The sequence below is a fragment of the Haliotis rufescens genome, unplaced genomic scaffold, assembly GCF_023055435.1.
Source record: "Haliotis rufescens isolate VD_foot unplaced genomic scaffold, xgHalRufe1.0.p SCAF_18, whole genome shotgun sequence".
NCBI lineage: Eukaryota > Metazoa > Mollusca > Gastropoda > Lepetellida > Haliotidae > Haliotis > Haliotis rufescens.
The window spans coordinates 2395352-2419525 of NW_025963868.1; the positions used below are offsets into that span (position 1 = coordinate 2395352).

At 42.9% G+C, this 24174-nt stretch overlaps 1 protein-coding gene across 1 annotated transcript; it reads right to left on the reverse strand.

The window, feature by feature from the left end:
• Window positions 1–7427: 7427 nt before the first annotated feature.
• LOC124120152 (omega-amidase NIT2-like) lies at window positions 7428–23512 on the reverse strand. Its single transcript, XM_046482886.2, has 9 exons — window positions 23356–23512; window positions 19946–20064; window positions 18068–18188; window positions 17284–17372; window positions 16394–16487; window positions 15010–15084; window positions 11645–11822; window positions 11147–11202; window positions 7428–10384 (listed from the first exon to the last, which is right to left on the reverse strand). Exons 1-9 carry the CDS (start codon window positions 23372–23374, stop codon window positions 10278–10280), a joined length of 858 nt encoding a protein of 285 aa, XP_046338842.1. The 5' UTR covers window positions 23375–23512; the 3' UTR covers window positions 7428–10277.
• Between the last annotated feature and the right edge of the window lie 662 nt (window positions 23513–24174).

Here is a 24174-nt window from a genome sequence, read left to right on the forward strand (position 1 = left end):
CTGACTCAAAAACATAGGCAATTGTTGGGGGATTTAAAAGATGAAAATGACATTTTCGTGTGAACAAAGACAGGCAGCGGTGAATCACTCTCATACGAAGGTGTACCAGTCGTGGATGTTGATTTTGTGAAACGTCCTCTGATTGGACTATCGATGTGTGTGATAGTCCAATCATATTTAGCACAGGAAAGTAGGCTTGATGTGGAAAGGGTGGAAATAAGACTTTGATAAAAAGGCTGGTGGACGCTCTTGCCTCGGGAAGATGGTCAAAGGCTTGGGTTCAGTTTTTGAGCTGTTCACAGTTTAACGGACAAAGACATTGTAGAAATACCAGTATTGCTGAATGTGATGCAAGTCTTTAGCCACTTACTGGCACACAACAGAAGGTAAGGAAATTTGGAAGATTTTTAGATAGTTGACAGTTGTATTGTGTGTCCAAACTTTGTACATTTCAGTATCACAGTATGTATTCAATCTCTTCATTCAGCTATTGCATCTCAGACCTTCACCAAATTTTCAACAGTGCATTTAAACAAATATTTAAAGGGATTATTACTTTAACAATATTGTTCCCAGGTTCATTCACAAGTAGATGAACAATAGATCTTCTGCCATGTTTCTCTCTAGTTTGTACTTGCTTCGATATATTGTATACATTATAGGACATGTGTAGCCTGTATAATTTGATACGCGACTTACTGAATGAAATCCATGTCATTATTTTAGTTGCTGCCTGAATTATTCTGTCACTATTTTTGGTATGGGCCTATATTTGAGGGAGATGGTATGATATGCACTGCCTGAATTATTCTGACAATATTTTTAGTATGGCCGTATATTGGGAGAGTATGGTATGATATGAGCTGCCTGAATTATTCTGACAATATTTTTAGTATGGGCCTATATTTGGAGGGGATGGTATGATATGCGCTGCCTGAATCCTTCTGACAATATTTTTAGTATGGGCTTATATTGGGAGGGGATGGTATGATATACGCTGCCTGAATTATTCTGACAATATTTTTAGTATGGGCCTATTTTGGGAGGGAGCTGGTATGATATGCGCTGCCTGAATTATTCTGACAATATTTTTAGTATGGGCTTATATTGGGAGGGGATGGTATGATATGTGCTGCCTGAATTATTCTGACAATATTTTTAGTATGGGCCTATTTTGGGAGGGAGCTGGAATGATATGCGCTGCCTGAATCCTTCTGACAATATTTTTAGTATGGGCTTATATTGGGAGGGGATGGTATGATATACGCTGCCTGAATTATTCTGACAATATTTTTAGTATGGGCCTATTTTGGGAGGGAGCTGGAATGATATGCGCTGCCTGAAGTATTCTGACAATATTTTTAGTATGGACCTCTGAATTATTCTGACAATATTTTTAGTATGGCCCTATATTGGGAGAGTATGGTATGATATGAGCTGCCTGAATTATTCTGACAATATTTTTAGTATGGGCCTATATTGGGAGGGGATGGTATGATATGCGCTGCCTGAATTATTCTGACAATATTTTTAGTATGGGCCTTTATTGTGAGGAGGATGGTTTGATATGTGCTGCCTGAATTATTCTGACAATATTTTTAGTATGGGCCTATATTGGGAGAGGGTTATGATTGCTTTGTGTGTGGGGAACAGGGTACCGTATATACTCTAAACTAGGGCAGATGTGTGCTTTACTTGTCGTGCTGTACAAAGTGTTCATTGTGCATACACTCCCAATACTCAGGTCTGTTGGGATCTTATACATTCTTCTGTACAATGTTCACGCTGTCTTGTTGAACATCATCGCCTTACACACTTGATCTCATGCATTAGACTGAGGCCAAGTCTTCTATAGCACAGCGAGTTGCTGCACATGTCTGCCTCTCTCAGACATGCCAGAAACCTATGATCGTGGGTTCGAATCCCATAATTACCCCGATTGTTTCTAGGTTTGTCAGCACCATACCCGTGTTCATGGGTTTCACCATTGTGGTCAAGGTCTAGGGTACACATTACTTCACATGAAACTTTTGGTGTCAAGTAATTTTCACAATGTCCTCCCATTACTTCCGGGCAGGCTGAAGTACCAGTATGTACTGCTATTGAACAAACGTCACTGCACCATGTTCCTCTGATGCAAAGAAGGGGCAGTCAGGTAGCCTAGTGGTTAAAGCGTTCGCTCGTCACGCCGAAGACCGGGGTTCAATTCCCGACATGGGTACAATGTGTTAAGCTCATTTCTGGTGTCCCCCGCCAATATATTCCTCGCATATTGCTAAAAGCGACGTAAAACCATACTCACTCACTCACTCTGATGCAAAGTCCTAGCTGTGTACTGCTCTAATCAAACTGTCCACCATTTACTGGTTGCCAGTTCATCCCTCTTACACAGAACTCCAGATAAGATTCGTATTTGTGTAAAAATACAAAATAAATTACCACTACCAAATTAGTATTAAGGTGCTTGCGAAAGAGTGCACATGATGAATTTGAAAAATACCCAATATTATTACAACACTGCATGATTACCCAAATAAATCACAACTATCAAATTAGTTTGAGATGCTTGCGAAGAAATGCAGATGAAGAATTAAAAAAACAACAATGTTATTACAACACTGGATGATTACCAAGTTACCAATTTGGACTTGCATCCATGTATTTCTTAAAGATCCTCATTTACCGATCGAATGCAGTATTCTACGTTATAACCGCCCAGGGCGCTCTCAAAATTAGAAATAGGGGGCTCTTATTAGAATAAAATTTTGGTGAAAGCATTGAAAGGCCGTAAATTTCGTGGTTTACGCTGACAGCCTGAAATGATACAAAAGAAAAGTCTGTGCGTATTATACACAACAGATATATATTTTCCAGAATTTAATTGCCCGTAATTAAGGGTGCATATAACACACGAGTGTGTATTATACACGAATAAATAAGTCTTGTGTACATGGATCAATCTGAAGGGTGCTAATTGGGATTGTTCACAAGCCAATATATTAGCAAACATCCCCGTTGGCGCTTATTAGAGCAGGGCGCTTATTACGCCGAATACGGTACATGAAGTCTACTGTAGTGAATAATACATTAAAAGGCGTTACATCTCTCTTATTCTTGCTCTTGTGAGTTTATGCAAAATGTTAAGACACCTAAGACACTTCTGTTAAGACAGAATTCTTTTTTTCAAACCTTCTCATTGGTGTAATAACAGCCAATAGACTGGACCAAGGGAGTGAAAATATATTGAAACCAAAGAACACCAAAACCCAATGATAACATCAAGTACATATTCAATGGTTTAAACAGCTATCTGGAGCCCTGTTGCAGGAACACTTCTAGAAATCAAGTCAGATGTTGATAGGTAAAATTTTGCAGCTGCATGTGCTGACCTTTGACCTTTTCTGTTAAGCCTGCCAGTCATGTGACATCATCCTCGATGGTGCAGGGTATTGTCTTCATTCCATCATAATACCCTGGACCCGATCACCACTTAGTTTCAACTTGGAAGTGACGTCACTGTCTCCATCTCTTCTATCGCTAAATGGGCATCGAATTTCCCTTGCTCCTGAGAGTACTTTCATTGGATGGAGCATTGCGCTATACAAATTAGTTTTTTAAACAAAGCTATGGTAGTGTTTGTTTGTTGTTTAACACCGCAATTAGCAATATTCCAGCTATATGATGGCAGTCTGGAAATAATGGAGTCTGAACCAGACAATCGAATGATTGACATCATGAGCAACGGTCCAAGCAATTGGGATTCAGTGACATGCATCAACCAAGTCAGCGAAGACCACCCAATCCCATAAGTCCCACACAGTCGCCTTTTATGCCAAGAATGGGTTGCTTAAGACCTGATCTAACCCGAATTTTCACGGGTCCTGTGGTAGTGAATGGGTCTTCTGCATATTGGAATGGGGATAAACTACCCTGGATAATCGAGGTTGGTGAGAAATATACAAGTATTGTGATATCCATGTTAGCCTTGTATTGAGTGATAATGTGTATATATCTGCCAGTTTGTTACACTGTTTATACTTACACCCTTGTGATGCTAGATGCTGTGTATATCGGATGAAACCTGTCAACTGTGTGCTCGTCTACTGTTATTTATTAAAATAGTATTCCTGAATATCTAGTTTGTAATTGTTGACGTCCGTGGTTTGATCCCAGGCTGGGTCATACCAAAAGACGTTTAAAAGATGGTACTTGTTGTTACCCTGCCTGTTGATCGACATTAAGGGCATAAAACAAGGACTGGTCAGCTCGGAGTTTGAGTTGGGTATTCATGGTAACTGCAGTGGCCTCAGTGGGCTGGTACGATTAAACCGGCACTTGTCCGGACTAGTACAAGCACCCACACAACAAACATGCATGCATGTCACCATATATACGAGTGCAGTAATCTTGAACGCAGTGCTGATCTTCATCCCACCTCACCTTAAATGTAAGCACCCTAACTCACCTGTGACCTAAAAGATGGTGCTCACTCCGTCGACCACTTGATTAAGTCTTCAAGAGGCATAAAAGTTGAAAGTACCTATGGATAACCCTTGTATTAGGACATTGCATGGTTACATTTTGCCCAGGGGCGGTGGGGTTTCCTAGTGGTTGAAGCATTCGCCCGTCTTACCGAAGACCTGGGTTCGATTCCCCACATGGGTACATGGGTCTGTGAAACCTATTTCTCGTGTCTCCTGCCATGATATTGCTGGAATATTGCTGAAAGTGGCGTAAAAATAATCATCACACATCATCCATTACTTAAGGTGAAGACCGCCTCTGTGGTCTAGTGGTAGAGCGTCCGCCAGGAGAGCCAGAAGGTCCGGGTTCGATCCCCGGACGCGTCATACCGAAAGACGATAAATGATGGTACTTGTTGTTACTCTGTCTGGCGCTCAGCATTAAGGCGCTGAAACAAGTACTGGTCGGCTCGAAGTTACTGTGTCTGAGTGGGGTATTCATGTTAAACTGCGTATCTCAGTGTGCTAGCACTGTAAATCAGCATCAGTCCGGACTAGTACAAGCAGCCACAGACACACACATGCATGCACGTCGATATATAAGTGCAATAATCTTGGACGCAACATTAAACCCAATTTCACCTCCTAAGGTGAATGTAAACAGGTTCATGTCTTCATTAGTGAAGGGAGGTGTGGCCCAATCGTCTGAAGTGCTGCAATCAGTAGTGTTGTGTCCCTTGGGCACGCCAGGAACCAGTTGTTGTGGGTTCAAATCCCGTTTCAGCCGATTGTTTCCAGGTTTTGTCAGCACCATAACCATGCTCGTGGGTTTCATAAAAGTGGTAAACATCTAAGACCTGCATCACGACGGGTTTTTCTCCCACGTTAAGCTGATTTGCGGTGATATCACTGGAACACTGTTCAAAGCGACATTAAACCCAACTCACTCACTCACTCATTAGGTTGTTGGCCAGACTCGACTTTTTTCTCATTGAAACAATTTTCCTGTATTCAGATATTTGAGTGGTACATCCCACCACCACCCTATCCGTGATTTGACTGAAATACAACTAAGAGGGTTAAAATAAAACCTCACTCACTCACTCACTCACTCACTCACTGTGCTAAGATTGCTTTGTGAAACAGGTCTGCGAGTTATCAAGGTCTCATGTTTCTTCCGAGTTCAATGACAGGGTAAGGTCGAATTGTGATCCAAGTTTATTTGTGTCAACACACATCACACAGCTGCACCACTGGTACTGCAGTCGACATGTCCGACACACTGACCCTAAATCATTGGGAGAATTGTACAGGTAATAGTAAAGGGTAACAAGTTTCTCCCAAATTTTCTAAATATTAATCTCAACAACAAGAGAAGCAATCTCATAAAAATCAGGTGATTTACTACTATAATTTTCCCCACATACTCCTTTTACTCCAATCTCATTAAAATCCGATCTAAGTTCTCGCTACACCTAAACAAAGATCTGAGGACATCCCATTACAGGTCATGTCAGATCGACCTTGCGCAAACTTTGACCGACCAATGGAATGACCTATCAGAAGGCAACTTTCTTGTGCTTTACAGCAAAAATTTCAAATTGGCGACTACGCTTCAAAACATATTTTGACAAATTCTCGATTACAAATTTGAAACCTGAACAAAAAAACATTCTGGAATGGCTAATAGATGGTCCAGATTGTAAGGATTCAGTCGTTAAACCCGTAACTATCGTTCGGAATACCCCATGTTAAAGTTTTCACATTCCGACTGTCACTTTCATAATCTGGTAAGCGACGCACTGATCGGTCGGATGAAAAATCGTTCTGACGTGACCCCTAATGGGATGTCTTCAGTTCTTTGTTTAGCTGTAGCGAGAACTTAGGTCTGATTTTAATGAGATTGATTTTACTCCAGTGTGTGGATATCAGAGGACACCTACATAGGCAGTTGTATGACGAGGTTTTACTCTAGAGTATAGTATAGGATAGGATTAAACACACTGGTATGGGTTCTCAATGCACTAGGGAGAATCATCCTGACACTAGAGAATTTCATCCCCGGGACATATACACCCTGTGGTTTCCAGGCCCATGGCTTCTACGCCTAAAAGAGAATACAAAGGTTGTGTTGTGTGTGGACAATCTGGATGGATAGTGCAAATCAGAATTTCAGAATCCAGGTGGTAAAGAAATGAAACACAATCCTTTGATATGGTTGACATCTGAGTGGGTCAAGAACAGACCCATGTTTTAGACTGGGCTGGCAAACATTGACTGGGTTCACCTCTCACACCCACCCACAGAGATGTCCTCCGATCTTCACGAAGAGAGTGAAGGATCTGATTGCAATGAGATTTCAAGTGATATAGTGTTCACCATGTTCACAATCTCATTAAAATGAGAACATCCCATCACAGGTTACGTCAGAACTACCTTTCATCTGATCAATCAAAGCATCGTTAACCAGATCATGAAAGTGACAGTTGGAATGTGTTTTCTAATCATGCTACCTCGAAAACGTTAAAACAGGGCATTCCGAACGACAGTTACGGCCCGTACGACTGATTCCGTCAGAATTATCGTCTATTTCTCGCTTCCGTGAGATAAACATTTGAATGGAGGAGGCGTTGCACAGTACGTGGGAAGCACTGCCATACAATCGCAACCTTAATTAGACATTCTGGAATGTTCGTTTGAAAGTCGGTTGAAACGAGTGCCATAGAGCTTAAGAAAGCTGCTTTCTCATTGGCTGATATCGACTTCTTGTTATTCGTTTCAGTGGTCGGTCAAAGTTCGCAAAAGGTTGTTCTGACGTGACCCGTAATTGGATGTCCTCAGATCTTTGTTTAGCGGAAGCGAGAACTTAGATCTGATTTTAATGAGATTGCAATGTACACAAAAACACACCAGCAGATAGCCCTGACTCGCATGACTGAAAGATAATCAAGCAAACACCCGCAGTGAGTTGTAAGCACCAGCTGAAAGGCCACAGTAGCCATAAGGCTTCATTTATTTTCATAAGAGCACGTCACTATTCAATGTCACAGCAATCTACAATCTCAGTTATGGAAAAGATATATTGCACACAAAGACAGAAGAGTTGGAAAATCCCTACGCCCCCCGACAAATCAGTTTGACATCCAGCACGGGTGTAAAACAAGTTGAATTTGGAAGACGGCAGATCTGGAAGAGTTATCATAATTCATCAAACAGCATTCAGCTCCTTCCCAGGGTGTGACACCTTCATGACCCTCCCGGTATCATTGCTGCCACCAGTGTACAAGTGGCCATTACAAAAATCTTGAACTTTGCCCTGTATCCCCAAATGTAGTGATTGTATATTTCTGTAGGCCTTGGCTTTCAGAATGCCATCACAGTGACTTGGGAAAAGGCTTACGACTGACTTACAACACCAACTACATGATACCGTATTCGACGTAATAAGCTCCCACTGTGCCTTTCAAAATTAGAAATAGGGGGCTCTTATCAGAATATAATTTTGGTGAGAGAAAAAACAGTTGAAAGATCGTAAATTCCGTGGTTTGTGCTGAAAGCCTGAAATGATACAAAGAAAAGTCTCTGCGCATTTATACACGACAGATATATTTTCCAGAATTTAATTGCCCATAATTAAGGATGCATATAACACACAAGTGCATATTATAGTCTTGTGTACATTGATCAATAGGAAGGGGTGCAAACTGGGATTGTTCACCAGCCAATATACTAGCAAATATCGCCGTTGGCACTTATTGGAGCGGGGCGTCTATTACGTTGAATACAGTAGTTGGAAAGGACTTGAAATTGAAATGGAAGCCAGGATTAAACTCAAAGTGCAGGAAATGACGTTTTAGGGTTGAGGAGTTCTAAAGAATTTGAGCACCTGGGCAACTCAATTGCGGCCTCCAACATTTAGTTTAGGGCGAGTAACTTTTGAAAGGGGCAAGCCCTGCTGGCTACATACGAATTTGTTGGCAAATCTAACATGCATGCAACTCCATGAAGGGTTGTGGCCAAGGGTTTGTCAACCTATCGGGTAATACTGAAAGTGGGCTCACCAAACACAGAAGTGGACAATGACATGATAAGTAACTGAGAATGAAAAAAAAGAAAATCTTCCGTCTACATTCAGATGTAATCACCACATGTAGTTTTAGGATTGATAACATGCAAAGTAATATGCAATCATTCACAAAAATTCACAAAATGACAAACATTAGAAACAATCAAACATGAAATCATGTTACTGGATCTGTGACATATCCTACATAAAAACAGACCTCACCCAACCCCACCTCACCTCTAACCCACCCCACCATAACCCTACCTCACCCTACCCCACCACAATTCTACCTCACCCTACCCCACCCAAACACAACCCGACCTCACCCTATCCCACCACAACTCTACCTCACCCTATCCTACCCCACCACAACTCTACCTCACCCTACCCTACCTCAACACAACCAGACCTCACCCTACCCCACCACAACTCTACCTCACCCTACCCCACCACAACTCTACCTCAACCTACCCTACCTCAACACAACCAGACCTCACCCTACCCCACCACAACTCTACCTCACCCTACCCCACCACAACTCTACCTCACCCTACCCACCTCAACACAACCCGACCTCACCCTACCCCACCACAACTCTACCTCACCCTACCCCACCACAACTCTACCTCACCCTACCCCACCACAACACAACCCGACCTCACCCTACCCCCTCACAACTCTACCTCACCCTACCCCCTCACAACTCTACCTCACCCTACCCCACCTCAACACAACCCGACCTCACCCTACCCCACCACAACTCTACCTCACCCTATCCCACCTCAACACAACCCGACTTCACCCTAGCCCACCACAACTCTACCTCACCCTACCTCACCTCAATGCAACTCTCCCTCACTTCAACCCTACCTAACCCCACTCCACCTCGCCACAAACCAAACCAATGGCAACCCCACCCTTCTCCCCCCAACCCACCTCCCCCCACTTAATACACTTCAGCTGCCAGCCTGACTCATGTACTTCAGTCTGACACAACACCACAAGTAGACCTCTTGTGCATAAGTTAATCTAAAAATCAAAACCTTGAAATATCAAAAGAACATGTTATATTTATCATCAAGATTTAAAACATCTTGTTCATTCAGTATAAGTGAAAGACCTTCTGCATACATGCCACCTGTATTCTGAGTAACAGTGTACCGTATTTCCTCTATTAGACGCCCGGGCTTCTATTTATTTCGGACAAGCCTTTGACCCGGCGTCAGTTAGAGGCCCGGCTTCTATTAATACCCCCATTTCACTATGAAAGGGATCATAAATTGTATCAATTGATCGACTCGGCGTCTATTAGAGGCCCGGCTTCTATTAATACCCCCATTTCACTATGAAAGGGATCATAAATTGTATCAATTGATCGACTTGGCGTCTATTAGATGCCCGGCTTCTATTTTTTGCACTGAACAACTGACCCGCCTTCTATTAGAGGCCAGCGTCTATTAGAGGCCCGGCGTCTAATAGAGGAAATACGGTAATCACTGTCCTTGTACAATGAATGCTTCAGTTGAAGATACAAAACACACAGCAAAGAATGTCACTACATTCATCAGTAAATCTATCTCAAACCCCTACCCCCTTCCATAACACAGCCATGACACACTAGCCTACAATACAACAGTTGTTTGACAATGTATCATGACACGTCAGTCCATCCCCAACCCTCAACAGATAATGAGATGTGCTGCCTGAGAGAGAGATATATTCCACCCCCTGCTGTGTGATACACAGATTTATTCCACCCCATCCAGGTCGGAGAGATCTTCCACCCTGTACATGTCCTCCCTCTTCTGACTGTGCACGGGGATCTGCTGCCGTACCTCCATCGCATAGTCCACATCTGAAACACAGGAGGAAATCCAGGATCCAAACTTTCTAAGAGTTCATATAGGGGTCTCATGGACCCCATCTTCCTGAGGCAAGGGAGTTAACCGACTTGAAAAGTCCAGTTTCCACCCTTGCCGAACTGTGCTGAAGTTTCTGGGCTTGATCATAGCGCCTCCAGTGGCTATTACGATTTATATCCCTTCTATGTCCCTCCTATTGACCAATCAGATTCCATCTCTTATATCACTTGCATTTGCTTCAAATGAAATGGCGGCCCCCAGTGAAGACCTTCTGATCGATAATCAAGATCTATATCATGTATATTGTAATAATCACGTGAGCACTTTGATTATAAACGTGAAAAGACTTGGAAAATATCTGATGGTACACATGCTTTGCAAACCCTGCAATCAACCGAAATCTGCACGCCAGTTTACGAACCTGATGTCAGTTTTGTTACGTGATTTGATCGGAATATGCACAGGCTCGTTAGTCAAGCCAAAATATTATTCCACAATTCCAGGCTAGTTCAGCTAGGGTGGAAACTGGACATTTATAGTCAGTTAACTCTCCATCCTCGGATAGATGCTTGGACCTCTTGAAAACCCTTACTTTTGAAATGATGGTCACTTTTTTTGTAATGACAAAATTTCTGCTAAAATATTTTAACTTTGCAATCAATTGGCATTTGTTACACCGGTAGTTTGCTGTAGTTTTGTATTTGTACAGACTCCCATCTGTCTGAGTGAGGTATCCAGCAGGGGAGCTACAGTACCTATTTCTGCGTAGACCACTGCCTCCTGGTGCTCAGTAGTAGCCACAACCTCACCCCTGAAACATACATTACAACCTCAATATCTCAACACAACCTCAATGTCTCAACACAACCTCAATGTCTAAACACAACCTCAATATCTAAACACAACCTCAATTTGTAAACACAACCCCAATACCTCAACACAAGCTCAATATTTGAAAACAACCTCACCCCTGAAACATACAACACAACCTCAATATCTTAACACAACCTCAATGTCTAAACACAATCTCAATATCTAAACACAATCTCAATATCTGATCACAACCTCAATACCTCAACACAACTTCAATATTTGAAAAACAACCTCAACCCTGACACATACAACACAACCTCAATATCTAAACACAACCTCAATGTCTAAACACAACCTGCTTCAAGCAGAGTCCCCCTTTAACTGACTTGTAATAACATAACTGAAACACTGTTCAAAGCCCTGTAAATCCCGACACTCACCAAGGACTGACGACGCTGCTGTGACCCCAGGCGACGTACGACGCCTTGTCATCCCTGGCTGGAGAGATGGTGGCGACGTATAACTGGTTGTCAAGGGCACGTCCCCTCTGAAGCAACTCCCAGTGGGCGGGGCCGGTGGTCATGTTGAAGGCCCCAGGGTAGAGCAGCAACTTGCAGCCTGGGATTACAACGCAGATTAAAACACAGATTACAACACAGATTACTATGCAGATTACAACACAGATTACAACGCAGATTACAACACAGATTACAACACGGATTACTATGCAGATTACAACACGGATTACAACATGGATTACAACTGGGATTACAATGCAGATTACTATGCAGATTACAACACAGATTACAACACGGATAATAACATGGATTAAGACATGGATTACAACACAGATTATAACGCAGATTACAACACGGATTACTATGCAGATTACAACACGGATTATGACATGGATTACCACACGGATTACAACGCGGATAATAACATAGATTACAACACGGATTACAACATGGATTACAACACAGATTACAACACGGATTACAACACGGATTTTAATGCGGATAATAACATAGATTACAACACGGATCACGACATGGATTACAACACAGATTACTATGCAGATAACAACACAGATTACAACACTGATTACTACACAGATTATGACATGGATTACAATGCAGATTACAGTGTAGATTACAGCGTAGATTACAACACAGATTATAACACGGATTACGACATGGATTACAACACAGATTACAACATAGATTACCACACAGATTATGACATGGATTACAATGCAGATTACAGTGTAGATTACAGCGTAGATTACAACACAGATTATAACACGGATTACGACATGGATTACAACACAGATTACAACACGGATTACGACATGGATTACAACACGGATTATGACATGGATTAAAACTCAGATTACAACACGGATTATGACATGGATTACAATGCAGATTACAGCGTAGATTACAACACAGATTACAACTTGGATTAGGACATGGATTATGACATGCATTACAATACGGATTACAACACAGATTACAATGTTGATTACAACACACAATTGATGCTGCCAGTCATCAAAGCTATTTCTTCTCAATTCCACAAGATAATACGTAGCCGTAAAAATGCAATTATGCTTGTCGTACGAGGCGACTAACAGGATCAAGGGGTCAGACTCGCTGAGTAGGTTGATGCATCGCATTGTATCCCAATTGTGTAGATCTATGCTCATGAAGTCAATCACTGGATTGCCTGGTCCAGACTCAATTATTTACTGACCACTGGAATATTGCTCAGTGCGGCATTAAACAACAAACAAACAAACTCCTTCAACAGCAGTAAGTTATCACATCTGGACAGGCAAACTAGTGGTTGACAGCATGAGCACGCTGCTGGGACTCGACCACACACTACCAGGCAGGTCACCCACTGTAACCAGCTGATACTCAACAGTCAGCTCTCACAACACTGCTGGGACTCGACCACACACTGCCAGGCAGGTCCCCCACTGTAACCAGCTGATACTCAACAGTCAGCTCTTACAACACTGCTGGGACTCGACCACACACTGCCAGGCAGGTCCCCCACTGTAACCAGCTGATACTCAACAGTCAGCTCTCACAACACTGCTGGGACTCGACCACACACTGCCAGGCAGGTCCCCCACTGTAACCAGCTGATACTCAGCAGTCAGCTCTTACAACACTGCTGGGACACGACCACACACTGCCAGGCAGGTCCCCCACTGTAACCAGCTGATACTCAGCAGACATCTCTTACAACACTGCTGGGACTCGACCACACACTGCCAGACAGGTCCCCCACTGTAACCAGCTGATACTCAGCAGTCAGCTCTTACAACACTGCTGGGAAATCTACATCCGAGAATAGACACAAGCGTGGGATTCTATTTTTCATCCAAAATCATTCTTCCAATTTTTTCAGTTTGTAATCAATAACAAGCAGTACCGTATGTGTAAAAAATACAGCTAACTAGCTTCAGTGGCCTAGTGATGTCATTTGATTGTGACGTCATGGTAACCGATGATGTCACAATGACCTGCAAAGCATTGTTTTGTTTCTTTGTTTGTTATTAACACCGCACTCAGCAATATACCAGCTATATGATGGCGGTCTGTAAAATAATCAAGTCTGGACCAGACAATCCAGTGATTGATATCATGAGCATCGATCCACGCAATTGGGATCAATGACATGCATCAACCAAGTCAGCCAGCCTGACCACCCGATCCTGTTAGTTGCCTTTTACGACAAGCATAGTCGCCTTTTAGGCAAGTATGGGTTGCTGAAGACCTATTCTACCCCGGAATCTTCACGGGTCGCAAAGCATTGTGGTGCCATTTCATTGCTGCACTTTATACTAGAAGGGATTGTAGGAGATATTGTGTGACCTAACCTAGGCTATATCTCCCTTGTAAGCCTGTTTCAGATGACAAGGGGTGTCATGCTTGGCAATTGTATATCAATTCATTGTGATGTATTTACTGTTCAACAGTTCAAGGAGAGGGGAATTTATGTAAAAAAAATGGTATTAAAAGCAAAATCAGAAGTTACACACTTCTGAACAGCTAAAGCATACACACAATAATTGCATACACATTGCGTGTTTGTTTGTTTGTTTTTGTTTGTTGTTTAACGCCACACTCAGCAATATTCCATCTATATGATGGCAGTCTGTAAACAAGAAGCCCATAGGGCCTGTATCGCTCACCTTGATATTTACGAAATCATGACAAAATATACATCTGCATTGTACATGTATATAATACTGCAAATATTTCGTACATTTGACTCTGTCAGCATTTAAAATGTGTGGATGGCAAATCTGACAGCATGAACTTGTATTTCTCCAGATACAAATGTAGCATAAAGATCTGAACCATTTCCTCTTTCCCCTTGGGGGGGGCAGTCCTTCCTTTTGTACAATTTTGAATTCTCACCACCGGAGAACGCTTCCAACCAAATATGGTTGACATCTATCTCTTAGTTCCAGAGAAGAAGTCTTTTAAAACAATATAGCCAAATTACCCCTATTTGGCCCCGCCCCTCATCCCCTTGGGGGGTCAGCCCCACCATTTGTACAATTTTGAATCCCCACCACCTGTCCTCCAGAAAGTTCAGTGATTGACATCACGAGCATCAATCCACGCAATTGGGATACGATGACATGCATCAACCAAGTCAGTGAGCCTGACCACCCGATCCCGTTAGTCTCCCTTACGACAAATTTGTAATTGAAAGGACTTAACTGTATGTTTTATATTAAGAAATACTATTGTTTACTTACAAAGGATAAATGCCAACATACCTCTCTGGGCATACAGCAAGGCCATCTCAGGGAAACGGATATCGTAGCAGATCCCCAGCCCGATCTTACAGAAAGCTGCAAAAAATAAATGTGTTCTCTCCCAAATTAAGAAGTTGCATTACATTTGTATAATGTTTTGATGAGTGAGTGAGTGAGTGAGTTGGGTTTAACGCCGCTTTCAACAGTGGTCCAGTTATATCACGGCGTGTCAGCTTAATGTGGGAGGAAAGCCCGAAGTGATGCAGGTCTCAGACGTTTACTACTTCAGTGAAACCCACGAGCACGGGTATGGTGCTGACAAACCTAGAAACATAATTGGGGAGAAACGGGATTCTTAAACGGCGCCTTAGACGACTGGGCCACCCGTGCCCCCATGTTTTGATGAAGACATGATAACAAAACAGTTCTTGTGAAAACATGATGGACAGGGATGGTGGATAACGTATATTAAACAACATATGAAAATGTTTGACTTTTGTCTTGGCCATCGTTTGAGAAAGCGTATTCTTGTTTTAACACAGTGTCCAACTAGATAAGTCAGGTTAACTGTATATGTAAATTGAATACCAGCTGATCTGAGACACAGAGCAACAGATAAGCAGCGTATTTGCGTAAAATACCCCCCAAAACTATTCAAAACCCAATTACTTTCAATTAACTTGCGTACAGAAATGCATGCATTAAATGAAAAACTCAATTGTTTGAAAACAGCACGTGTTAATACCCAATTAAGCTTTTTCAGCATGTGTACAACAGAGCTAATTTCTGAAACACAATTACAAGCTAATTTACTTTCCGAGTCAAGCCTATATCTAGAACCGTTATATACATTTAAAACATTATTTCATTTTTTTCTAAATCTCCAAATGTTTACTCATTTTGGGAAAACCCAACAGAGTGATAAATAGATGAGTAAAAAAATATGTAAAATGTAATGACCCAATTAAAATACAAACCTTTGAGTAAAAAGTCAATTGCTCAAAAAGTTATCGAGTTCTGTGACACCACGCACCAGAATTCAAAGTGCCATGATATTAACCACATGTGTAATTAGAGGGAAAGTCCATGAAAATTGACAATAAGCCAAACTACTCATTTTTTTGTTGACATATTTTATCATCAACATCCAAAGATGCAGGTGGAAAGAATTCCAAGAAAGTATGTTTAAATTTGACTTTAAGTCCAATTTCTAAACATACCAAAATCATTCTTGAAAAGGGTCAGAAACTCCTACCCAAACCAACACATAACAGCAAGTGAAGTTTTCCTTTTTGTAGGCAACATTTAGGTCTGCTAGACTCATGCATGTAGCAGTTCAACAGGTCAAAAGGTTGGACAGAGCTATGCCAAAGGGAGGCAACTGAGAAGCACATATTGCACATACGTGTATTGAAGAACGTCAGCTGGTTGCCGGGAGACAGGACTTCAGATTCTTGGAAGGTGATTTTGCCGGGGACGTCAATATCAAACAGATGAACCTGGGAATGAAAACAAGAAATCTCAGTCTTCATGGTCCATCCATCAACAGAGATTTCATTCTTGATTCCATCATGATCTCACCATATGGTCACATGATCTCACCATCTGGTCACATGATCTCTCCATCTGACCAGATGGTCACATGACATCTCTATTTGACCACATGATCTCACCATCTGGTCACATGATCTCACCATCTGGTCACATGATCTCACCATCTGGACACATGATCTCACCATCTGGTCACATGATCTCTCCATCTGACCAGATGGTCACATGACATCTCCATTTGACCACATCTCACCATCTGGTCACATGATCTCACCATCTGGTCACATGATCTCACCATCTGGTCACATGATCTTACCATATGGTCACCAGATCTCACCATCTTGTCACATGATCTCTCCATCTGACCAGATGGTCACATGACATCTCCATTTGACCACATGATCTCACCATCTGGTCACATGATCTCACCATCTGGTCACAAGATCTCACCATCTTGTCACATGATCTCTCCATCTGACCAGATGGTCACATGACATCTCCATTTGACCACATGATCTCACCATCTGGTCACATGATCTCACCATCTGGTCACATGATCTCACCATCTGGTCACATGATCTCACCATATGGTCACATGATCTCCCCATCTGGTCACATCATCTATCCACCTGACCACATGATCTCTAAGTTACATGTTCAGTATTTGGGGGAACCTTTCATTACCTGTTAAGTATTAAGGGGACCAATACTTGTTCATGGAGTGATCCCTGACTCTCACCTCACCTTTCTATGTTTAGCTATGAGTGATCCCTCGGGGTTATACACAGTGCAAGTGTTGTAGTAGTTGCCGTTCTCTTCCTCGGGGATTGAACCTGGCCAATAGAAACACTGTATCAAATTTCAAGCAGCAAAGTAACACCACATATACCACAAACTCTCTCAACAATAATAAAGATGGCCTAACTCATGGCCTGCCAGGAACCAGTCTCTGTAAGAACAACTGCTGCAGGTGACACATCTGTTACCATGTCATTAGGAAATGAAATACTCATAACACTTGTCAAGAGTACTAATAATACTGCCATACATGTCCAAAGTACTTATAATACTCCCATGTATCTCCAAACTACTATAATACTGCCATGAATCTCCAAAGTACTTATAATACTTCCATACATGTCCAATGCTCTATAATACTGCCATGTATCTCGAAAGTACTATAATACTGCCATACATGTCCAAAGTACTATAATACTGCCATGTATCTCCAAAGTACTATAATACTGCCATACATGTCCAAAATACTATAATACTGCCATGTATCTCCAATATACTATAATACTGCCATACATGTCCAATATACTATAATACTGCCATACATGTCCAATATACTATTATACTGCCATACATGTTAAAACCTAGCGCCCCTAGCTTGGGTTGTATACTCCCCAGAGAGTTGAGAATGATAAAACTGGAATGCAAACGGATCCACTGAAAATGAATTAAGAGGTACTCTATTTTTCATCTGTAAATTGTGAATAAAACAATGAAATAACATGTGCCTCACCTCCCACCACAAAGACGTTGTTTTCCTTGGCTGCTTTAGACAAGGCATCAGTGGAGGGTCCGGGGATTGCCTCGGCGTACTCGGGGAAATACTTGGTGCCGTACGGGGAGTTGAAACATTCCTAGTGGAAACAGAAACAATATCCACTGCTTCATTCACTTCTACATAATAAGATACTCCAAACTAACATCAGTCACATCTATGCACAGTAAAATAACATGGATCAAGGGTACTGACTGAATCTTACCGGTAGTGCCACAACCCTTGCTCCACCACTGACTGAATCTTACCGGTAGTGCCACAACCCTTGCTCCACCACTGACTGAATCTTACCGGGAGTGCCACAACCCTTGCTCCACCAGTGACTGAATCTTACCGGGAGTGCCACAACCCTTGCTCCACCACTGACTGAATCTTACCGGGAGTGTCACAACCCTTGCTCCACCACTGACTGAATCTTACCGGGAGTGCCACAACCCTTGCTCCACCAGTGACTGAATCTTACCGGTAATGTCACAACCCTTGCTCCACCACTGACTGAATCTTACCGGTAGTGCCACAACCCTTGCTCCACCACTGACTGAATCTTACCGGGAGTGTCACAACCCTTGCTCCACCAGTGACTGAATCTTACCGGGAGTGTCACAACCCTTGCTCCACCAGTGACTGAATCTTACCGGTAATGTCACAACCCTTGCTCCACCACTGACTGAATCTTACCGGTAGTGCCACAACCCTTGCTCCACCCCTGACTGAATCTTACCGGTAATGTCACAACCCTTGCTCCACCACTGACTGAATCTTACTGGTAGTGCCACAACCCTTGCTCCACCACTGACTGAATCTTACCGGTAGTGGCACAACCCTTGCTCCACCACTGACTGAATCTTACCGGTAATGTCACAACCCTTGCTCAACCACTGACTGAATCTTACATGTGCCACAACCCTTGCTCCACCACTGACTGAATCTTACCGGTAGTGCCACAACCCTTGCTCCACCACTGACTGAATCTTACCGGTAGTGCCACAACCCTTGCTCTACCACTGACTGAATCTTACCGAGAGTGCCACAACCCTTGTTCCACCACTGACTGAATCTTACCGGGAGTGCCACAACCCTTGCTCCACCACTGACTGAATCTTACCGGTAGCGCAACAATCCTTGCTCCACCAGTGACTGAATCTTACCGAGAGTGCCACAACCCTTGCTCCACCACTGACTGAATCTTACCGGTAGTGCCACAACCCTTGCTCCACCACTGACTGAATCTTACCGGTAGTGCCACAACCCTTGCTCCACCACTGACTGAATCTTACCGGGAGTGCCACAACCCTTGCTCCACCACTGACTGAATCTTACCGGTAGCACCACAACCCTTGCTCTACCAATGACTGAATCTTACTGGTAGTGCCACAACCCTTGCTCCACCACTGACTGAATCTTACCGAGAGTGCCACAACCCTTGCTCCACCACTGACTGAATCTTACCGGGAGTGCCACAACCCTTGCTCCACCACTGACTGAATCTTACCGGTAGTGCCACAACCCTTGTTCCACCACTGACTGAATCTTACCGGGAGTGCCACAACCCTTGCTCCACCACTGACTGAATCTTACCGGTAGCGCAACAATCCTTGCTCCACCAGTGACTGAATCTTACCGAGAGTGCCACAACCCTTGCTCCACCACTGACTGAATCTTACCGGTAGTGCCACAACCCTTGCTCCACCACTGACTGAATCTTACCGGTAGTGCCACAACCCTTGCTCCACCACTGACTGAATCTTACCGGTAATGTCACAACCCTTGCTCCACCACTGACTGAATCTTACTGGTAGTGCCACAACCCTTGCTCCACCACTGACAGAATCTTACCGGTAGCGCAACAACCCTTGCTCCACCACTTGCAGCTTCCTTGATGAGTTTGGCTGCCCTGGCCAGATTGTCTGACTTGGACACCCCAACTGCAAGTTGTACGAGGGCAAGGCGGAATTCTGCAAATACATCACATACAAATATCAGTAATCGTATAAAACCTCAAACTATTCTGCTCTTTTCCTAGTACATGGTAAGTAGTTGATACAAGCCAACTCATGTCACACCCATGGCAGGTTCTGGCCCTGGCAGGGGGCACGGATGGCCCAGTCGTCTAAGGCGCCGCAATTCGCTGTGCAAAGTTGCGTCCCTTAGGCACGCCAGAAACCTATGATTGTTGGTTCGAATCCCGGTTAACCCGATTATGTTTCTAGGTTTGTCAGCACCATACCCGTGGGTTTCACCGAAGTGGTAACCGTCTCAGACCTGCATCACTTCGGGCTTTTCTCCCACATTAAGCTGACACGCCGTGATATAACTGGAATACTGTTAAAAGCGGTTTAAAGCCAACTCACTCACTCACTCACTCTGGCCCTGGCAAACTCATGTCCAGTACATGTCAACCCATGTCACACACATGGCAGGTACTGGCCCTGGCAAACTCATGTCACACCCATGGCAGGTACTGGCCCTGGCAAACTCATGTCTCACCCCTGGCAGGTACTGGCCCTGGCAAACTCATGTCACACCCATGGCAGGTACTGGCCCTGGCAAACTCATGTCACACCCATGGCAGGTACTGGCCCTGGCAAACTCATGTCACACCCATGGCAGGTACTGGCCCTGGCAAACTCATTTTCCACTACATGCCAACTCTCTTGATCCTGATGCATATAAATACATCTGCCATGGAGTCATGAGTTATGCCAGAAACTCTTGTTCTTCAGATTTTCAGTTGAGATTTTTCCATGTAGGTTTCGAGAGTATAACTCTATCACAAGAGTATGGTTGAGATTCAAATAATACTAACATGTTTTCCTGACTAACCATCTGGTCAATCTTGCATACCAAGAGTATCAAGAAATTTCTAGACTTTTTGGCACCAAGAAACATATTAAAAAGTATCATTAATCGACTTTCAATCAATGGCCGACCCCCTGGTGATAATTTGCAATAACTTGAGTATTTTCACTAGACCTGTAACAGCTGGAATGAAATTATTGATGAGCTAAAGGTCTTTGCTTCACTATTTTACTGTTATCCTTTGTTAAACATTTCCAATAACAAAATTCAATGTGAAATTCTGAGTTACTGAATTTCATAAAATGTTTGAATTCCAAATGTATATACATGTATATCCAAATACCCTTGTCATAGCTCTGTCTCTCCTATATATAGAGACGAGTTACTAGCCACGTCATTCGGCAGCCATATTCAAGTGTGTAACTGACTGTAACCATGGTAACTGTAGAATATTATTACTGCATGCTACTGGGTGCTGTAGACATGGTAGAAGCATGTGGTTTTTGTTTACATTACAGCAGTGTCACGCCCACTGTGTGTGAACTACGTCAAACCCTCTGTGTGTGAACAACGTCATGCCCACTGTGTGTGAACTACGTCACGCCTACTGTGTGTGAACTACGTCAAACCCTCTGTGTGTGAACAACGTCATGCCCACTGTGTGTGAACTACGTCACGCCTACTGTGTGTGAACTACGTCACACCCTCTTTGTGTAAACTACGTCAAACCCTCTGTGTGTGAACTACGTCACGCCCACTGTGTGTGAACTACGTCACGCCTACTGTGTGTCAACAACGTCACGCCCACTGTGTGTGAACTACGTCACGCCCACTGTGTGTCAACAACGTCACGCCCACTGTGTGTGAACTACGTCACGCCCACTGTGTGTGAACTACGTCACACCCTCTGTGTGTGAACTGTGTCACGTGTTACGTATCAATGTCTGTGGATCACGCCATCATCAGCAAATGACTGAACCTTACCAACAGCTTTTTGTTGTCATTTGCTTCTGCCCAATGTGACTATATGTTTATTTTACTGAGTTGTGGAAACTATGAAGGGTTGTATATTACAAATTGGCAATGAGTGAGTAAGAGTTAATTGGGTTTAATGCCACTTTTAACAGTATTCCAGTTATATCGCAGCGTGTCAGCTTAATGTGGGTGGAAAGCCAGAAGTGATGCAGGTCTCAGACATTTACCACTTCGGTGAAACCCACGAGCACGGGTATGGTGCTGACAAACCTAGAAACATAATCGGGGCGATTCGAACCCACAATCACAGGTTTCTTGCGTGCCCAAGGGACACAACTGCACAGCAAAAATGCGGCCCCTTAGACAACTGGGCCCCCCATATATTGGTGACAAGGATGTAAGTAGAAGTAAAGTCATCTCAGATCAAGTGAGGGTGACATCGGACTGTGTTGATCAGCATGAAGAATAGTCCCGGAACACTGAATGTTGGGAACATTACTTTGAAGTGAATGAGATAATGGACGAAAAGAAGAAAAAGGCAATCGTGCTGAGTGGCTGGCAGTAAAATTTATACATCAATTAGGAATGTAGTTGACCCAGCAAAGCCAGGAGATGAAGGACTAGAGGTATTAGTGAGGTATCACATAAACCCCCAACTGTCTGATATACATCACACAGGCCGTAGGAAGGTTGGCGGGTCAATGAGTTTGTGGCTAAACTTAGGAAACGGTGTGAATAACTAATACATATACAGTAAGTACGGTTATAGCGAACTCAAGGGGACTACTAATTTTCGTTTGTTATAACCATAGGTAGTTATAAGCATATATACAGCATAACTACAGCAAATAGTCGGGACCAAAAAAGTAAGTTTGTCATATCTGTCAGTTCGTTATAAGCATGTTCGTTATAACTGTAGTTTACTGCCCTCTGAATCATTCACCTGATGAAAGAGTATGCATACACTCCAAAACCTTGTGTTCTTCATAATAAAGAGGTTGACATCAATATACATGTACTCTCTCTCTTATTCTCTTGACTACCTTCATTCATCCTACGTCCTCTTTCTTCAGACTTATGAACTAAACTCGTAAGCCACCACATGATGGCTAGATAGATGGATTCCTAAAGTAAACATAATGCACTAGCTTCTATTACACATCCCAGACATTCTAGTCACTTTTATGAATTAATTTCTACACAAGACGAAGTTGAAATTAAAAGGTCTGACCTCAATGCCCCATTAGACTTTGACCTTTAACGCACAACTTATCACCACCTCGTCAACTCCAACAAACAAGTAAAACTTCCCATACGTAAACTTTGCTCTTCACATGTTCAATGCTATGATCTGCTCAAGGTAAGAATAACATTCCAATTCTAGATTCTGTCGCTAGGAATATTACTGTTATCATTAATTGACATTAAAATCAGACTAAACACCACTCACACCGACACAGATTTCTACTTACTGGAAGCCATTGTTAACATCTATGTAAATTACAACGGATAAAAATAGCGCCCTGTTGACATGTATCCCTTGTCCTGAAGAGCATCAACACTCCGCCATGTTGTTCTTGATCATGTGACCAGATCATGTGACTCTTAATGCACGGAGGATGTATAAGCTGGTTCCCGGCTCCCTATGCGCGTCGTCCACCTGCCCCAAACTAGGAACCGGTATTTATAATCTAAGCCATTTAAGGGGCCATGCAAACGCGAATCAGCTCGTTTATTTGTCCCATCCTACTTAGTCCAGTCGGTCTCCGTTTCTATACAAGCTGGTTCCCGTCTCCCTATGCGCTACGTCATAATATAAGAGCACATGTTTAGGTCTCACAAAGATGCACTGAGTACAATCGCTTTTCAACCTTTCATCCCTCCAAAAAAATCGATAGAATAATCACCAAACTCCAAACAGGACACACCAAACTAAATAACCACCTTCTAAAACTAAAAAAACACGCAAACGGGAAGTGCCCACACTGCACTCACCCAGAAACAATAGACCACGTACTACTACATTGCACCCACTACCACACCCACCGTACAACATTACAAACCAACCTAAATCCAAATAAAGCTCTTACCTTAGAAGCAATCCTAAACCCTCAAAATAAAATAGAAAACTTCAAAGCCCTAGGCATTTACCTAACCAAAACAGACCTAATAAACCGTATCTAAAAATTCACTAAACCACCAACACTAAACATCTAAAAACAACAACTCACCCCCACACACTCCCTTAGTCCCAACCACTCCCCCAAGGCATGTCTTCCAAATCTCAAAAT

What these genes read in the sequence shown, in the direction of transcription:
- LOC124120152 (XM_046482886.2), bottom strand. An exon ending in GCTGACGTTCTTCAATACAC is followed by an intron (nt 15,085 to 16,393) that starts GTATGTGCAATA and finishes TATTTTTTGCAG; the next exon opens with CTTTCTGTAAGATCGGGCTG. An exon ending in AGCAGCGTCGTCAGTCCTTG is followed by an intron (nt 11,203 to 11,644) that starts GTGAGTGTCGGG and finishes TGTATGTTTCAG; the next exon opens with GGGTGAGGTTGTGGCTACTA.